The following is an 18,345-nucleotide window of genomic DNA, read 5'->3' as shown; positions in this document are numbered from 1 at the left end:
GATCGCCCCCAATTTAAGCCTCTTAGAGTTAATCATCTCCACCAATATCTGGAACATTTCGGAGGGTTTTTATCTATCCTTTCGGCTGGCTTCAATGGGCCATGGGAAAACATGGCTGGCCGCAGGCAGAGCTAGTTTTTTTCGGCGGATCGCCTCCCCCCTCCTGGCACCTCAGCGACCTGACGCGCGCGGCCCCCACCACACCACCCCTCCGCGACGATACCCCCCACAGACCCCCGGCCACCTCTGAGCAACAACCTGTTGATGACGTCACGGAGCGGCGACGCGCTCGCGATCTAGCTCGCCTTCCGTGCCAGATCGAGTCTGTTGCTTAGCTGTGACGGTGCGCGCTAGCCAGTGAGTGCGAGTGTGTACGGCGATGACAGTTTGCAAACAAGCGTGCGTGCCAGTGTGGAGCTGACGGGCGATGCACATAGACGAGGTAAAACTCTAGTGCGCCTATCAGTGCACTACTGTCTCAGGTGGACTGCTGCTGATAACATTGACCAAGGTAGCATTCGTCGAGGTCATTCGGCATTAACTACAAGACGCCTCGGTGTGCTTTGTTAAACGTCTTCAATGTGGGTTTCCTTTCCAACCTTGCGTTGAAGTCTCTCGCTTCGAATGTGATAGCTATCTCTTCTGTGGTGTTTTGATCTCCGATAAGAACCAATAAGTTCTGTTTGTACAACTGCTAGGTGTACAGGGACTTACCGTAAATCCTAAAGCTATTTATGGTGAAAATAGGATTGTCTGAGAGCACGGTATCCAGGTATTTACCGCCCACTGAAGGCTATTCCCGGTGAAGGAATAATCAGTATAGCAATTGGCTAATGTAAGTCGGCCGGAAATATTGACAGTATTACAATCTGCATAATCCTTAGAATGCTGACCGGACTCTCCATAACATGGAGAGACCATTCATAATGTAATTTGATTATGTTAATTTTATAAAGTGATAATGTCAGAAACTGTTTAAAAAATGTAGCAGACATTGTAGAAGCAACAAGCGGCAGGCGCGTTCCATAAATATTCATATCTCCCAAAGAACACTTGTTGAAATATTAATTTAGAATAAGTCTCACTTCTCATTTCTAAATTTCTGGAGCACACACGGAGGAGCTATGCAGGTATCATAAAGCGCTACGAAGCGTTCTGTAATCAAGTGCGTTTTCTTCGCTAATATTCAGATTTATGAGGCAATAAAATAGCATTTTGTGTTTTTTCTAGAAGAACAGCAATGAACCACTCTACTTGTTTCCTCTTTTACGTGCATCAATCGCATGATTTAACGTGGTGATTCACTTAAACAATACAGCAATAACAGAATATCCGTGCAAGATTTTTCCTTCCTCTGTCGAGTTCGTGACTATCGCTATATGGAGGAAGCTGTTCGGTGACAAACACACGAAAGAGATGGGCATATACATATGGTTCACACACGCAAATTTCCGTGTCTTGAACTTTCGAGATTCCAGAGAAGTATTTCTGATCTCAGACTAACGGAGTTTGGCAAAGATATATATGGCTGTTTATATGGAATTCCACAGTGTATTCAGCAACATTGAACGTCACTAAATAATATCTATTCAACAAAAGAAAGCAAGACTATAGTGATAAAATTTTTGAAACTTTTTGTGAAACCGTTAGTGACCAATATTTGCAAATGACATTGCTTGACCACAAGAGTAAACAGAGAGAAAATTGAAGCAGCACTTCCTGTTCTTCCTATGCATCCACATATCAAGAACGATGAGGTCATCTTTTATCATCAAATATTTTAAAAAAATACGAACCACTGCAGCTGAAACAAGGCCTGTATGGAAAATCAACAGCGTTCTTCATTTAATTTACAGAAATACACATAATATATAACATAAACTTTATTAAAATTACTGATTTTGAAAGCCAATAGGTGACCACCTTCATAGATACATGTATAGATGCTCGTAAAAATAACTCGCTGTCATTATAAAGACGAACACGTTAAATGTTGTGTGCATAATACAGCTGTTCGAGCCTGTCAAAGAATGCACCGCTGCGTTTGCACACTGTGAAAACAGAAACCGGCACCATATATAGTCTAAGATAGGTTTTTCTACGTTTTCTTCCCTTTTTTTACGCTGCAGCTGCATATTAAAAGTTTTCGTGCATAAGTCGGGCGCAGAGAGATAACTTATATCAGACAGCTCAGTATGTCTAACAGCCGTTAACGTTTCTTTTCCTTGTGAAATGAAGTGCTTAAACGAAAGGATAATTAATGTGCAGAGCCAGAAAGAAAACTTGTACCAATGGTTCTGATTATTCGCAGCAATCACGGGTTCATATCGATGAGAGGCCATAGAGAGTAGAGCAATTTATGAGATGTCAAAAAGAAGAGATAGCATGTTTTCTTCTCACCTCCCCCTCCTTTTTCTCCGAATACACGACTTTATGTAAGTAATAATGGAATATAACAACAAAATGACGAAAATTAAACTTTTTGCTGTACTTCTCTTTCGATGTTCTGTATTTACGTTTCCATAATTCTTTCTGCTGCGTTCAGCGTTTGACTACGATAATATTTTCCTGAAACGTGTAATGGAAATGTGACAGCGAGGACACGGGCTCTTTACAAAATTTATTCCTTCGCTAATGACGCTAACGCCCACGTTTTAGTTTCAAAAAAATGTACTCAGCTAACTATCGAACCCGTAGAATCAAGAGCTGCCCAGAATCGGAAAAGATGGAAGAGTTCAGATTTAGATATATGAACTAGAAAAAGACAGTTTTACAGAATAGAACTATTTGTGCTCCAGTGGCGCAGTTCTCTCAGAGCAGTTCGTCCAGCGCCAAGCAGCTTTCCACATTCACATACGAAGAAATTTTATCACAGAGAAGATTTCTACCATTAATTGCCCCTATACAGTTATCGCTTCATTTCGATCATCCTTTATGTACTACGCTTGGAGCTAAAAATTCTCTGAATGAGTAGGACGCGAAGTTACACATTCGATTCTTGACAGCTCATCGTGGCCGACCAGGTTGGTCAACTAATTATCTGGAACTGTCTAGATAATTCATTGTCTGCCTATGGGTATATGCGTGCCTTAATTCAGGGTACTCGGCAGAGTCATTTTAGCACCCATTTCCCATGAAAAATCAACGAAATGATGTAAGCAACTGAAAACATGTTAAAGCAGAAAAGAAGTCGGGAGTTGCAATCCGTAAAAAGGAGCACGAAAATAAATGGCTGATCGGTAATAACTGCGGCTTTGAAATTGTCTTTCAGATTCAGAAGTCGCATTATCTGGCAGCAAACACTGAACAATCGCAACATACCCGTAATATAAACCCGCTGCTATCTCTCTTTTCTAAACCCTAAATATGCTTGCAGCACAATTTTCTTAAAGATTAGCTGAATTATTTTCCACGTAGCCAGGTCGACGTTTCCGGCCACTGAAGATAAGACATGACAAAATTTTAAAATGTACGAAGATATGTTCTTGAGAGACTAGGACAATAAAATGCTATGCGTAAAAATAGTATGAAATAATTTAGTTAAGTGTGTACCTAATATTTGAAAGTAAACGAGATATTTTGTATTTTATAAAACTGAGTTCAAACGTATTTGTAGAGCACTGCTATCACACTGAGATCTGTGTTCAGAAACCCGTAATAAGTTATTTTAATACAGTAGATAGTTATCCCGTTTTATGAAAAGATTTACTGCTTTCTTGCGAAGCTGTCTAGCTGGAAGCTTGAAATTCTAAATAAATGCTTGTGAGTGATCCGTTGGAAAGGTATTTCAAGAATCAGAAAAAGATAATGGCTTTTGTTTTCGAAGATGATACGATTTCAGGGGTATTAGATACAGTCGCTCGATAACCTAACAAAGAATTGATAGATGATGTGAGACTCTAACTCAAACATTTCCAATCAAGGCACACAAGAGATTCCAACAAAAGTACTTGAGCTACAAAAGTAAAAAATTTTCGTCTCTTCAACATATGAGCCCACACAAATGTCGTTTCTGTGGCAATAACATTTTCGCATATGTAGCGATAAGACATTTTCACGAAAATTAATTTGTCATTTTTTTCATTGCTTCTAGCTACCAAAGATGGAGAGCCGGCTGATTGTACAGTAATTCGAGATAAAAGCATTCAAGTGGTTTAGTTCATTATACTGACGTAAGGCGGAATTCTCGATAAGCAATCCTACAAACTTTTCTTCTAGAGATCACTTGTTTCATCAGTTAGTGGTATAAGCAAAGCGAGTTTATTATGACATTAAAGACTGTTTACTATTCAGAAGCAAGACTCGGTGAAATCTCAAAATAGAAATATAGTACCGCCTTGAGAGGATGAAATATCTGTCTGCATGCTGCAAGAGATAGTTTGAAAGTTCAAAACAAGGCATGATTATCTGTGTGAAAAAAGAAATGGTAGTGAAAGGAGACGAAAATTTAATAGTCATGGGTGACTGGAATTCGTCAGTAGGAAAAGGGAGAGAAGGAAACATAGTAGGTGAATATGGATTGGGGGGAAGGAATGAAAGAGGAAGCCGCCTTGTAGAATTTTGCACAGAGCATAACTTAATCATAGCCAACACTTGGTTCAAGAATCATAAAAGAAGGTTGTATACCTGGAAGAATCCTGGAGATACTAGTAGGTATCAGATAGATTATATAATGGTAAGACAGAGATTTAGGAACCAGGTTTTAAATTGTAAGACATTTCCTGGGGCAGATGTGGATTCTGACCACAATCTATTGGTTATGAACTGCAGATTGAAACTGAAGAAACTGCAAAAAGGTGGGAATTTAAGGAGATGGGACCTGGATAAACTGAAAGAACCAGGGGTTGTAGAGAGTTTCAGGGAGAGCATAAGGGAACAATTGACAGGAATGGGGGAAAGAAATACAGTAGAAGAAGAATGGGTAGCTCTGAGGGATGAAGTAGTGAAGGCAGCAGAGGATCAAGTAGGTAAAAAGACGAGGGCTAATAGAAATCCTTGGGTAACAGAAGAAATATTGAATTTAATTGATGAAAGGAGAAAATACAAAAATGCAGTAAATGAAGCAGGCAAAAAGGAATACAGACGTCTCAAAAATGATATCGACAGGAAGTGCAAAATGGCTAAGCAGGGATGGCTAGAGGACAAATGTAAGGATGTAGAGGCTTGTCTCACTAGGGGTAAGATAGATACTGCCTACAGGAAAATTAAAGAGACCTTTGGAGAGAAGAGAACCACTTGTATGAATATCAAGAGCTCTGATGGCAACCCAGTTCTAAGCAAAGAAGGGAAGGCAGAAAGGTGGAAGGAGTATATAGAGGGTTTATACAAGGGCGATGTACTTGAGGACAATATTATGGAAATGGAAGAGGATGTAGATGAAGACGAAATGGGAGATAAGATACTGCGTGAAGAGTTTGACAGAGCACTGAAAGACCTGAGTCGAAACAAGGCCCCGGGAGTAGACAACATTCCATTTGAACTACTGATGGCCTCGGGAGAGCCAGTCATGACAAAACTCTACCATCTGGTGAGCACGATGTATGAGACAGGCGAAATACCCTCAGACTTCAAGAAGAATATAATAATTCCAATCCCAAAGAAAGCAGGTGTTGACAGATGTGAAAATTACCGAACTATCAGTTTAATAAGTCACAGCTGCAAAATACTAACGCGAATTCTTTACAGACGAATGGAAAAACTGGTAGAAGCCGACCTCGGGGAAGATCAGTTTGGATTCCGTAGAAATATAGAAACACGTGAGGCAATACTGACCTTACGACTTATCTTAGAAGAAAGATTAAGAAAAGGCAAACCTACGTTTCTAGCATTTGTAGACTTAGAGAAAGCTTTTGACAATGTTAACTGGAATACTCTCTTTCAAATTCTGAAGGTGGCAGGGGTAAAATACAGGGAGCGAAAGGCTATTTACAGTTTGTACAGAAACCAGATGGCAGTTATAAGAGTCGAGGGGCATGAAAGGGAAGCAGTGGTTGGGAAAGGAGTAAGACAGGGTTGTAGCCTCTCCCCAATGTTATTCAATCTGTATATTGAGCAAGCAGTGAAGGAAACAAAAGAAAAATTCGGAGTAGGTATTAAAATTCATGGAGAAGAAGTAAAAACTTTGAGGTTCGCCGATGACATTGTAATTCTGTCAGAGACAGCAAAGGACTTGGAAGAGCAGTTGAACGGAATGGACAGTGTCTTGAAAGGAGGATATAAGATGAACATCAACAAAAGCAAAACGAGGATAATGGAATGTAGTCAAATTAAGTCGGGTGATGCTGAGGGAATTAGATTAGGAAATGAGACACTTAAAGTAGTAAAGGAGTTTTGCTATTTAGGGAGTAAAATAACCGATGATGGTCGAAGTAGAGAGGATATAAAATGTAGACTGGCAATGGCAAGGAAAGCGTTTCTCAAGAAGAGGAATTTGTTAACATCGAGTATAGATTTAAGTGTCAGGAAGTCGTTTCTGAAAGTATTTGTATGGAGTGTAGCCATGTATGGAAGTGAAACCTGGACGATAACTAGTTTGGACAAGAAGAGAATAGAAGCTTTCGAAATGTGGTGCTACAGAAGAATGCTGAAGATAAGGTGGGTAGATCACGTAACTAATGAGGAGGTATTGAATAGGATTGGGGAGAAGAGAAGTTTGTGGCACAACTTGACTAGAAGAAGGGATCGGTTGGTAGGACATGTTTTGAGGCATCAAGGGATCACAAATTTAGCATTGGAGGGCAGTGTGGAGGGTAAAAATCGTAGAGGGAGACCAAGAGATGAATACACTAAGCAGATTCAGAAGGATGTAGGTTGCAGTAGATACTGGGAGATGAAGAAGCTTGCACAGGATAGAGTAGCATGGAGAGCTGCATCAAACCAGTCTCAGGACTGAAGACCACAACAACAACAACATGTTTTCACAACCCTCCATAAGATTTAAATTGCACAACCGAAAGCGAAATCACAAAAAGACCTCGTTCTCTGTCATTCCTAGCATTCGAAAATAAAGTACGGTACAGAAGTATCGCTGTAACGCAATTTATAATTTTAGATGACTTCTGATGGACTACAGAGTTCATTGGTAAAATTAATAATTTATCATAGAGTAAGTCGAGAGGGCACAAAAAGCTATACAAGTTTCTAATTTAACTCTTGCTACTGCTCCACAGTAACATAAACGTGGTCCAGAAGATACCTGCACGCACAGATAATTTTTGGTGCTATCGAACTGGCTACGGAAAAAGTGTTAATAATAGCAACATTCTTTTCCCAAGCCATCACATATGCAAATTAGCTAAGCTGCTCTGCATCTACATATAAGGATTCCAAGGAATGTATAAATAATACAAATTCGTGTGCCTCAATGACCTGGTGCGATTCTTTCTATTGTATGCCACTTCGGTGACTTGCGTGTCCCTAACATATCACAGTCATCGAACCGGGAAAACGTAGATCCGAAGACAGACAAATACCATAGTATATTGCATGCCGAATATAATTCTCTACTACAACAGCCTTTGTTTTTCGCTTAAATCGTTCAGAAGCTTCGTTCAGAAGTGCTCATTTAATGAGAAGACGCGAAATTGCAGTCACATACGATAAAGATGTAAAACTGACATAGATCATAATCCTATGAAGAATACACGTTTAATGAATCAGAATCGCAGTAACAAGGGTATTCTTACAATAATTCTATTTAGTTGTACTTGAGCATTAGCAAAGTAATGTTTACTGTCATAAAGTTAGCAATAGCCTCCACAACCATTTGACAATGCCAAAATGCAATTGAATCCTTCTTAAGCCCTTTCATGCAATTGAAGTTCTTGTCTCAACTAACCACTTTAATGGAAAATCTTGTCAAAAGCCGTGTGGTAAATTCTCTTCACTTTTGACAACTGAAAGAACAGGCAAAGCGTTATCTAAACATTTCAAAACATACAGATTTATTTTCTCGAATAAATACATGTAAACAAATCAAACAATGTCTAGAACGCAGTAAATAACGCCTTTTTACTTTATCCCTTGTATCTTGTTTTCTTGCTAAGTGCCAAATCATATCGAAAGTTTTTTTTCTTGTCAAATAATTCTGGCTTCTTCACTGCTGAAATAATTTTCATTATAACATGTTTATCTATTGACGTTATTATTTGTGGATAGTGTTGGCTTTCTCCCTGTAAAACGTAAGTATCTTTTTGCTTTCAGGTATTTCGTCTTTCTTGTAGGAAACGCTAATAGAAAAAGTAACAGGACCTCGTGCAATCTTTCCCATGTGTCACACGAAAACAAACCAAACAACACAATAAAAATTTTAAAAAACGCAAAAGTACGAAATCCACACCGATAACAGGAGTGAGCTCGGCCAAAATAGGTTGTAACTTCCAACGTTAGCAGACGCCGTCACAGTCCCCTATTTCTGCACATGTGCAGTGTGCAGCATACTCGGAAATTTAGAACTCCGCACTCAGTACAATCTATAGATCATTAACGTCATAGACACACTCGTGACAGGGTTAGCTGCTGATTTACCTGAATCTCCGAAAGGCGCACGTACTTTGAGCAGTCGACTTTGACCAGGAAGATCCTGGTGTAAAACGGGCTTTATTCCCTTCCTCTCTGACACTTTTTAAGTTCGGTGGGCTATATAGTTAATGCCCAGCCTTGGTTGGAATCAAAGTACTGTGATATTTTCGTTTACCTCTGGATCGATGTATTCAGTCTTCAAATTACGCGAAAACAAAGAACATTAAAATTTTATTGATATTCTTAATCCATATTTATTGGCTGCGTAGTAGCACAAACTTTATAGTCATGGTGAAGTTCCACCTCCTTAATGCTAACGTCTTTTAGCTTCCATATAATGCCTGATTCTCAAGTCCTTTGTGTTCCTCGAGTACACAGAGTTATGGCCATAAAAGTCTCACATTCAGCTAGAAAGGATTACACATATGCAAATTTATACATTCGCTCACAGTTTATGTCGGACTATGCCACAGTTTGAATCTATATACAGCTTTTAGTTTTTATGACACTTTACAAAATTTACGACTTGATGTTCCTGTTGCAGTCGTCTGTTTCATTTAATGTAAAAAAACACATCCCCATTCCTTTTCAACGCTCCGTTTCTTATGCTAATAAAGGAAGTGATAGAAAAAATTCTAACAAAAGTGAATCCAGTTTTCTGCCTAAAAGCATCATTTTTCCATTCCTTGCGATCTCTGATCATTCAGCCCAAATAATTATTTTACTTCGTTGTAGAACATTCCTTCGTTTTGGCGGGAAAGCCTTTCATCTGCAACAATATGATTGTTTAAGAAGTTGGCTGATTTTTTTAAAAAATAATCATCTGTATCACACAGCCTGTATGTGTTGTGCGAAAATATTTCATTGTATTTAAGATTTTTGCCGATGTCATATTTCTCACTCAATTATTCATCACAAGAAAATGGAGTCACAGAAATACAGTACTCGTCGTTTATCAATAGCGCTGGAATATGTTAAGTATTAGCTTAATAAAACAGATTGCCATGCCCGCACTAAATGTGTGGAGAATACGAGAGGGGGGGTGTGTGGGGGGGGGGGGGGAAAGGTGAAAAACAACAGAACATAAACTGCAACCATACGTGCAGCAAAGCAGCGAGCACCAAATATTGTATTTCTGTATGATGGATGAGATCGGAAAAACGGTAAACACGAAATATTTTTATACAGTAAATATAGCTGAAGTTAGTTTAAATTCAATTTCTGCTCATTTTCTAAAACAGTCAAGCTTTTGCAGATGAAAAGGACTATGCAGAGAAAATGAATTACTACTCCACAAGAAAATACGTAATTTATACAAAAACTGATACTACTACAGTTGTTACATACATTTTAGGCTTATTTCCGCATTGCTGTCATTGTTAAATACACTTCGAAATATCAGATACGCAGCAAGAGTAAAGACACGACACGGCATAGACATGTTTGGATTAAGGTTTCGAGAAGAACCAGGAGATGCCGATTACTATAATTTTTTCTGCAATACGGCTACTTTAGAGCACCAAAGTCTAAAGAATGATCGATCCCTAACTATTATTGAAAAACTTAAATTTGTTAAATTTGTATCAAACAACCTGAATCATACAGTCGGAATCGACAAAATTTTCTATCTTTATTCGGTGCAGACTATTCACGTAGCAACTGTTACTAGTTTCGCTTTTGATTTCATTATAAGGTCAAGATATTTACCTGGAAGCCACTGCCTTGTTGATAGTAGCAAAGTGAGTATATCATGTATGGTTCGCTTCACCGTTTCACTCATACTGCAAAATGTGGAAATAAAATATACGCCCCCTCCCCCCCCCCCCCTCAGCTTACGATTAGTAACTGTTACAATTTTCGTAATTTCTTTTGAAAATAATTTTATGATAGATACACCTCCCAAATTTGTGACTGTACAAAATACCTTACTGAGTTCTTTCTGACTGAAGCGCTTGATCCTTGACAACAGCAGAATCACTGAAGATGCGGTAATATGTCGCCAGTGAAAACTTATTAAAATGTGTTACAGTATTTTCATCATTCGATGTTCACTAAAATGGTTCTCTGCAACTTTTAAATTGCCACGCATCTCAATGTACTAGAGTGATAGATTAAAAATGTGATTATACGTATCAAGAACATCTTAAAATAATCTGCATCCAGAGCATTATTATTTCTTCTTCCGCCAGTTCAGTGAGACGCTGACAGAATTAAAACCATTTGAGACTTCACTGTGGAGTGAATGTACATTAATCCACGGTACTGCGTCAAGCGACTCTAAAAAATTCTTTCACCGACTCAATCTTGAAGATGGTTGTAAGGTTATCAGCCAAAATACCGGAAGAAGAAATAAAGCTGTCTCGCATCCAAGTCCGAAAGGTGGTGAAATCTTCTATCCGCTGAGAAAGCTTCCAAAAACACATCAAAACATATTACGCGAATGTTCTTTGCTATCAAGTCAGGTAAGCACCAGTTTGAAAGAAACGTACCACAAGAGTCTACGTTTGCCAGACGTTAAGAACATATTATGGAACGTACAACAAATGACAAAGTGACTGCTTCCTTGGCGACTCGTTTTATTTCTGACCTTAATGACATAAGAACGACAAACAAATTACACTTTCATCGTTAGAAGATGTTGGGATTGAAAATTCATCGAAATTTCGCATCTATATGGCTCTCTCTCTCGCCCGGAGACACGACTGCTTTTTTGTCACAGTAATACAATAATTTCTAAACATTTGCGAAGGACATCTGGAGTTCTCTTCCGCAACATGTGGTGGTCTGCTGTGTATAGTTTTGCTGCATAGAAGGGCTATGCATAGGATATCCTGAGGAATTGTTAAAGAGGGAAAGACTGGGTAATTTGATCTGCACCGTTTTCCTATATGCGGGTCTTTCTAACGTTATTCTACAGAATGATGTGCCTGTGGGCCAGCGGATGCAAGACAGCTGCTAAGAAGCAGGTGCAAGCAGAGACGGGGCGTTATTTGTGTGGGTTTGTGTGTTTACCATCACAACAAGACCCTGTGCAGAGCAATTCTCTCTTTACAAACCGTAAAATTTCTCTTAATGTTTCTTTTTATTTGTTACCTCTAACCGCACGTAAACAGCAACGACGGTATACAAGAGGCCATCCGGTAGTATCGAGGAGAGAGATACGCACTGACATACTTAATTTGGCAACTCAATTTTAGTTAGTTTTATGTTCCATGGATCATTTGTACGAGTAATCGCAGTTATGTGGAACAACTCATTTTACATTTGTAGTGTACATTTATTTATAAATCTGGCTACATGCAAGAGTTGCCACAGGTCCCGATTTTCGAAAGCACTCACGATTTTTAGGGATGTCCTTCACGTCTCGCGAAAGTCTTATGTGGGACGCGGAATGTTTTGACTTTTGGGCACTGCTAGCAATTCTAAATATAATGCGTATTCACTTCAAAAATAGGAGAGTACATGAAAGTTCCTAAATGAGTTTCTGAACGCGTCGATGGTGGTAAGAAAGAAAGGCTGTAGCGTGCCAAGAGGTTTTAGGTCTTTGTCTTGGTTACTTTTAACTATCTGTCCCAGTTTTCAGCATATTAGTTCTGGCAACAATACTCATTCATGGTACTTACAAGCTACGTTACACATCACTACAGACACAAAGACGAACACAAATGGTTCAAATGGCTCTGAGCACTATGGGACTTAACTTCTGAGGTCATCAGTCCCCTAGAACTTAGAACTACTTAAACCTAAGGACATCATACACATCCATGCCCGAGGCAGGATTCGAACCTGCGACCGTAGTGGTCGCGCGGTTCCAGACTGTAGCGCCTAGAACCGCTCGGCCACCCCCGCCGGCGACGAACACAAATGTCCATGGCCAAAGCAGGATTCAAACCTACAGCATCGTAGCCCACTGGACACTAGAGGCCGCAAGCCAAGGATTCCTGATCCATCCTGACCGTAACAGCGCCGTAATATTAGACTTCGCACCTTGAGTCCACCAAAAACAGGTCTTCTTGCCCCCTACTGAGCTCTTAGGCTCTTGCTACCAATAATTTTATTTCTATTGCGCTTGTGTTCAGTCAGAATGCCCCCAAAACAACACTCACAGAGCACTGTCTACTGAGATTATATATGTTAAAAGAAGATTGTTAATGTTTAAATATCACGCTGACTTGTGCTGAAGCGTGTCGGAAATTTACTACCAGCCCGAGGTCAGTGATTCTGATGAACAGAACGGTAATTTTGAGTACAAAATAAATAAATAAATAAATAAATGAATAAATGATCGTATGGCATTGTTGGACGGGAGGTCCCATCTACCGGCGAAGTTCGGCCGGTGTGTTGCAAGTCATATTTCAGTCGACACCACATTGGTGGACTTATGTGTCGGTGAGGACGATGATGTGTGACTAGGGCTTCCCGTCGGGTAGACCGTTCGCCGGGTGCAAGTCTTTCGATTTGACGCCACTTAGGCGGTTTACGCGTCGATGGTGGTGATGAGAAGGACAACACAACACCCAGTCCCTGAGCGGAGAAAATCTCCGACCCAGCCGGAAATCGAACCCGGACCCTTAGGATTGACATCCTGTCGCGCTGACCGCCCAGCTATCGAGGGCGGACAGGATGATGAAAGGATGAGAAGAACAACACAACGCCCAGCCCACGAGCGGAGAAAATCTCCAACCCGGCGGGAATCGAACCCGTGCCCGCTGCATGGTAGGCAAGTACATTACCACTCAGCTAAGCAGGCGGAAACTTTTGAGAACAATTATACCAGAACACCAAATTCCTTCATAATATAAGGAAATGGTTGAAGATGTCGGTAAAAGTTCACTCACTGTGTCGATAGCTGTTGCATTGCGTGCCGATACTGATAACAACTAGCGCGATGAACGATGGTAACCGAATAGGACGAATCGTGAGTCGGCCGTCGGTAGGCAATCAGAAGGCACCCTTGTAACTTCCAGTTGTTCGTAAATAACGTTAGCTGGTGTTTTGTTTTATGAGGCTAGAATTTAAACACATGGTCGCAAATTTCGACGAAACTGAAAATAAGACAGGAAAGTAGGTTATTGCAATAACCAACCCAGATCTCAAGCTACAGTTATGTCAGTCTATTATACCAAAGGTATTTTCGTGCTTAGATTCGTTCTCACAAGCAAAATGTCACCCTCCTATCTAACCTATGCCTCGTGCTTTGCTAAAGGTCAGTATGTCAGCTCATCTAGATTCTTTTTTTTTCATTCAGCAAATAACTACGTAAATTAGTAACCAACCTTAACATTCATAATAATCAGATCAGTAAAAGTTATTCTGACGCTCTCCATATCGAAAACAAACGTATCAATTCGTATCTCCTGCCTACAGAAATAATTAGCTTCGGTGATTCTCATTGGCTAACGCGTTCTATCGCCTGACTGCCTACGATCAAAGTCAACGAACTCACAACAACAGCACGCAACCAAGAACCGTTGACACCGTAAGTGTACTTTAGCCAAAATTTCGGTTTTTACTATCCGGCATTTTATGTCATTGTCCAGCAGATTTTTGAAACCTCCAACCCCCAAGTCAAGATTTTCTGGAAACTGGATTAGGCAATTTACGGGCTGTCAACTGTTTACATGTTTCTTTTTTTCCCCATGCAACAAGTTTCACTGCCTCACAGAATTCTATAAATCATAATATGTTATTCTTTGTAAGACTCTAAGAACGTTCCGTTCGCTTGTGAGGTCGTTACGGAGCAAGTACTTGTTATGTGGGCGGCTTCAAATGAAGTGTTGCAGTATTGTGCTATTCAGATAGTCCCCTGCCTCAAAACATCTTTACAGTAAATGTCATATTTATCAACAAAAAGTAAATAAATAATTCGTAATCATATACAGACCAATGGAAACTTTTTGAGTAATAGCAATACGATGGAAGATATAGCGTACAGATCACTGACGTTAACGCTCCCTCGGACTATGCAGTCGGAGGACTTGGCTATCGGACATACGTAGCAAATTTTGAAGCCTGCGTTATCAATGCTGATAAAACAACTTTTGGATTTTACAAGGAATGGTAAAAATTTATTCTGGAAACTATTCAAGAATTTTAAGGTGAGCCTACTAACCATGATCCTTAAAATTCTACATCACTCTGACAAGTGTGTGTGTGTGTGTGTGTGTGTGTGTGTGTGTGTGTGTGTGTGTGTTTTGTCCAATTTTGCAGATGGCCACTCTACTCGTATTAGAGAATTAGGATATCGATATCAAGAGGTCGAAACCTGTACTTCCATCTTTTTCCCATCTTTACTTCTATTGAGAGATCGCCAGTCCTTTTTTTGTACCAGTGCCATCTGTAGTATCTCCAGCGTCGATTTATTTGCATACAAACATGTAACGAAACACGTACACTGGGATTTGAGGACTAATTTTTACGACATATTCTGTTGCAAGTTTATATCCTGACGGTTACATCTGTTTCAAATATGACTTGGCTCTTGCAATAGTAATGAGTCTATAAGAAAGCTAAAAAAATATGTTTCTTAAATGTAACGTAAAATGCTATTTAAATAATAGAAAGAATTTCGGGAGCGTCTACGTTGGATTTTGACGTATGATAAAGTACTGTCATGAGTAATATGCTCTTACTTTACGCTAGTTTAGGAAAATTCGACACAGTGAAACACACCTGCTTGCGCAAGAACGTGGTGTTACTAGTAAAGCATGGACGCTGTTCTTACGACTAATGCAATGTCGGCCACGGTGTTGGAGGCTGCGCGGCGCCTGGAAACATTCGTCTCTCCATTGAGACGATCGGGCCGCGAGGAGGGGCGCGTCCTTGATCGTCGGGACAAACCAGTCCGGAGCCGTACTCCACCGTACAGCCTCCGGTCGGGCTGTTTACATCGACTCGCTCCAAATTTATTAGAGCCTGCTCCCTGTTTCGTCGGGTAGCATCTCCTCAACCAGTCGCCACTGGTGCGACACCGCGCTCGGCAGCAGTTCTCGATTGGAATACCGAATATCTGGTGGCAGTATTCATTCTCGTCTATTACTCTCGCATTTTTATATGCATGTTTACTTTCATATCTCCGTTTACGTTAATGTCGTTTGGCTCATCACCATATCTGAATGTTTCAGTGACAGCACGTCTTGGATTGTAATTTCATTCGATCTATACACAAAATCGGAAAACACTTGGCGCATTGCCAAAAACAAAAACCAGTTAGTTGTCCTGGAGATCGAGTACTCGTCGGAGGCAAAGGTCGTCAGGAGCGCATCAGGGAAATGTGATAGTCCCGCTGTTCTCTATATTCGTAAACGTTCTGAAAGACCGGTGGAGCAGCGGGCTGCATCTGCTTGCTGATGACGCTCTAGTGTACAGGAAATGTGTCGTCTTTGAGTGACTGTAAGATGATACACGATGACATGAACAGAATTTGTTTTTAGTGCCACGAATGACAGTTTGCTCAGAACGTAGAAAAATGTAAGTTAATGCGCTGAGTGAGAAAAACAACCCTGTAATGTTCGAATACTGTATTAGTGGTGTGCTGCTTGACACAGTCACGTTGATTAAATGTCAAGCCGTAACGCTGCAAAGTGATATGAAATGAAACAAGCACGTAAGACCTGTTGCAGAAATGGTTCAAATAGCTCTGAGCACTATGGAACTTAACATCTCAGGTCATCTGTCCCCTAGAACTTAGAACTACTTAAACCGAACTAACCTAAGGACATGACACACATCCATGCCGGAGGCAGGATTCGAACCTGCGACCGTAGCAGTCGCGCGGTTCCGGACTGAAGCGCCTAGAACCGCTCGGCCAACCCGGCCGGCCCTGTTGTAGAAAAAGGCGAATGGTCGACTTAGGTTTATTGGGAGAATTATAGTACTGTGCAGTCATCTGTAAAGGAGACCGCGTATAGAACACTAGTGCGACCCATTCTTGAATACTGTTAGTGTTTTGAATCCTCACCAGATCGTATTTAAGAAAGACATCGAAGCAATTCAGAGGCCTGCTGCTAGATTTGTTACCGGTACGTTCGATCAAGACGAAGTATTGTGGAAATGCTCTGTGAACTCAGATGGGAGTACCAGGAGGGAAGAAGACTTTTTTTTTTCGCGAAACATCATTGAGATAGTTTAGAGAAGCAGCATCTGCGACAGACTGCAGGACGACCCTACTGTAGCTTACATACATCTCGCGTAAGGACCGCAAAGACAAGACAAGAGAAATTAAGAAAAAGCATGTAGGTTACGGAAGCATATAGTCAGTCGTTTTTCCTCGCTCGATTTACGAAAGGAACAGGAAAGGAGAAGTCTAGCAGTTGTATAAAGTACCCTTCGCCTTGCACCGTATGGTGGCTTGCTGTGTACGTGTGTAGATCTAGAATGTAAAAAAGGATAAGCTGTTACGGGCAGTTCTCTAACTCCCTGATCCGTAATGACTGTTATAGTGTGAGTGGCTTGAGCAGCGGAGATAAAAGAATCCCCTGTAGGACTGAGGCCTCTGTCTCATCTGGCATAGTGATGAAGAGCGTACCCAAAATCTAAGATAGGAGGCGTGATGGGGTGGCACCTCATATTAGTTTCAAGGTGAATGGCGGTAGCGCCTTCCTTCAAACTGATACGAAGTGATGTCTGTTTATGTGATGAGGCAGGGTACACGTTCCATTTATGAAGATATTTTTTTTTTAGGGAAAGGAGGGGGGGGGAGTGGAAGTAGGGTAGCTGGTCCCTTCTCTTTCCCACTGGGTACGCCCATTGGAATAATAGTGATTTTCTGTCGGTGCCGACAGGAGAAATTTCTAAATAGACTTAAAATTTTGCTGTCGATGATATTGTAATTCTGTTAGAAACGCCAAAACAGTTAATGGAATGGATAGCATCTTGAAATGAGTTTATAAGATGAATATCAGTAAAAGTTAAAATTGATAATGGAGTGTAGTCGAATTAAAGCGTGTGATGCAGGGAGAATTAGATTTGGAAATAGGACACAGAAGAAACAGTTAAGTTTTACTTCAGTAAAATAAGTAACGATGGCTGAAGTAAAAACGATATAAAATGCTGTTTGGCATTAGAGAGAAAATTTTGATAACACTGAAAGCAAGTGATAATCTTTTCTGGAGGTACCTATCTGGAGTATAGATTTATGTAGAAGAGAAATGTCGACGATAACAATATAGACAACCAAACATAACACCTTACTCCTATTCGAGAGAAGTGAAGATCGAATCGTTTAAAGTTTTACGCAGTTTTACTAAATCGCTTTATTCGGAAGTAAGGATGGTTCCCTCTCGATTCAATTCTGCCTCCAGCTCATTTCTTGCAACACACTTTCAAATCTCAGCTTTTCATTCCGTCTCTACCTATGAAGAGGACATCGGGACGGAAATACAAAATTTTCTTAATACTTCTCTAGGAGGTTGTTTGCAGTCAGGAACGTGGAGAATTTTTTGTCTTTTTTCTTGAGACATCGAATATGAAACGTGCAGATATGTACAATAACATACGCGTGAAGAGTTTATGAAAGCAAGTAAAAGTTTTGCAGATAGATTAAGTTGTCTCTTAGAAATCTACAAGATTATTGTGCATGATCTTTGAGTGTATTCAGGTATGCCTGGCTGAGTTTGTTAGCTGGAATAACAGCTCAGAAGCAAAATTAAAAAAAAAAAAAAAAGAAAAAAAAAAACAGACCAAGCCTTCACGTGATGTGCAGCATATTCCTGAATATTCCTCGCAGGAGGCTATACTGACCATACTCGTTAATATTTAACACTGGATACATCTACATTTATACTCTGTAAACCAATGTGGGTTGTATGACAGAATACTTCCAGT

The 18,345-nt window shown here is 40.2% G+C and overlaps 1 protein-coding gene across 1 annotated transcript in view; it reads left to right on the top strand.

Moving 5' to 3' along the window:
• The first annotated feature begins 319 nt into the window (after positions 1-319).
• Positions 320-18,345, top strand: part of LOC126188301 (uncharacterized) — a 216,062-nt gene continuing 198,036 nt past the window's right edge. The window contains exon 1 of the mRNA XM_049929894.1: positions 320-442. Within this exon, the coding sequence (XP_049785851.1) occupies positions 428-442 (15 nt within the window). The 5' untranslated portion in view covers positions 320-427. The remainder of the gene's footprint in view (positions 443-18,345) is intronic.

This window comes from Schistocerca cancellata, chromosome 5, assembly GCF_023864275.1.
Source record: "Schistocerca cancellata isolate TAMUIC-IGC-003103 chromosome 5, iqSchCanc2.1, whole genome shotgun sequence".
Taxonomy (NCBI): domain Eukaryota; kingdom Metazoa; phylum Arthropoda; class Insecta; order Orthoptera; family Acrididae; genus Schistocerca; species Schistocerca cancellata.
This window is presented reverse-complemented; position numbering and strand designations above follow the sequence as displayed.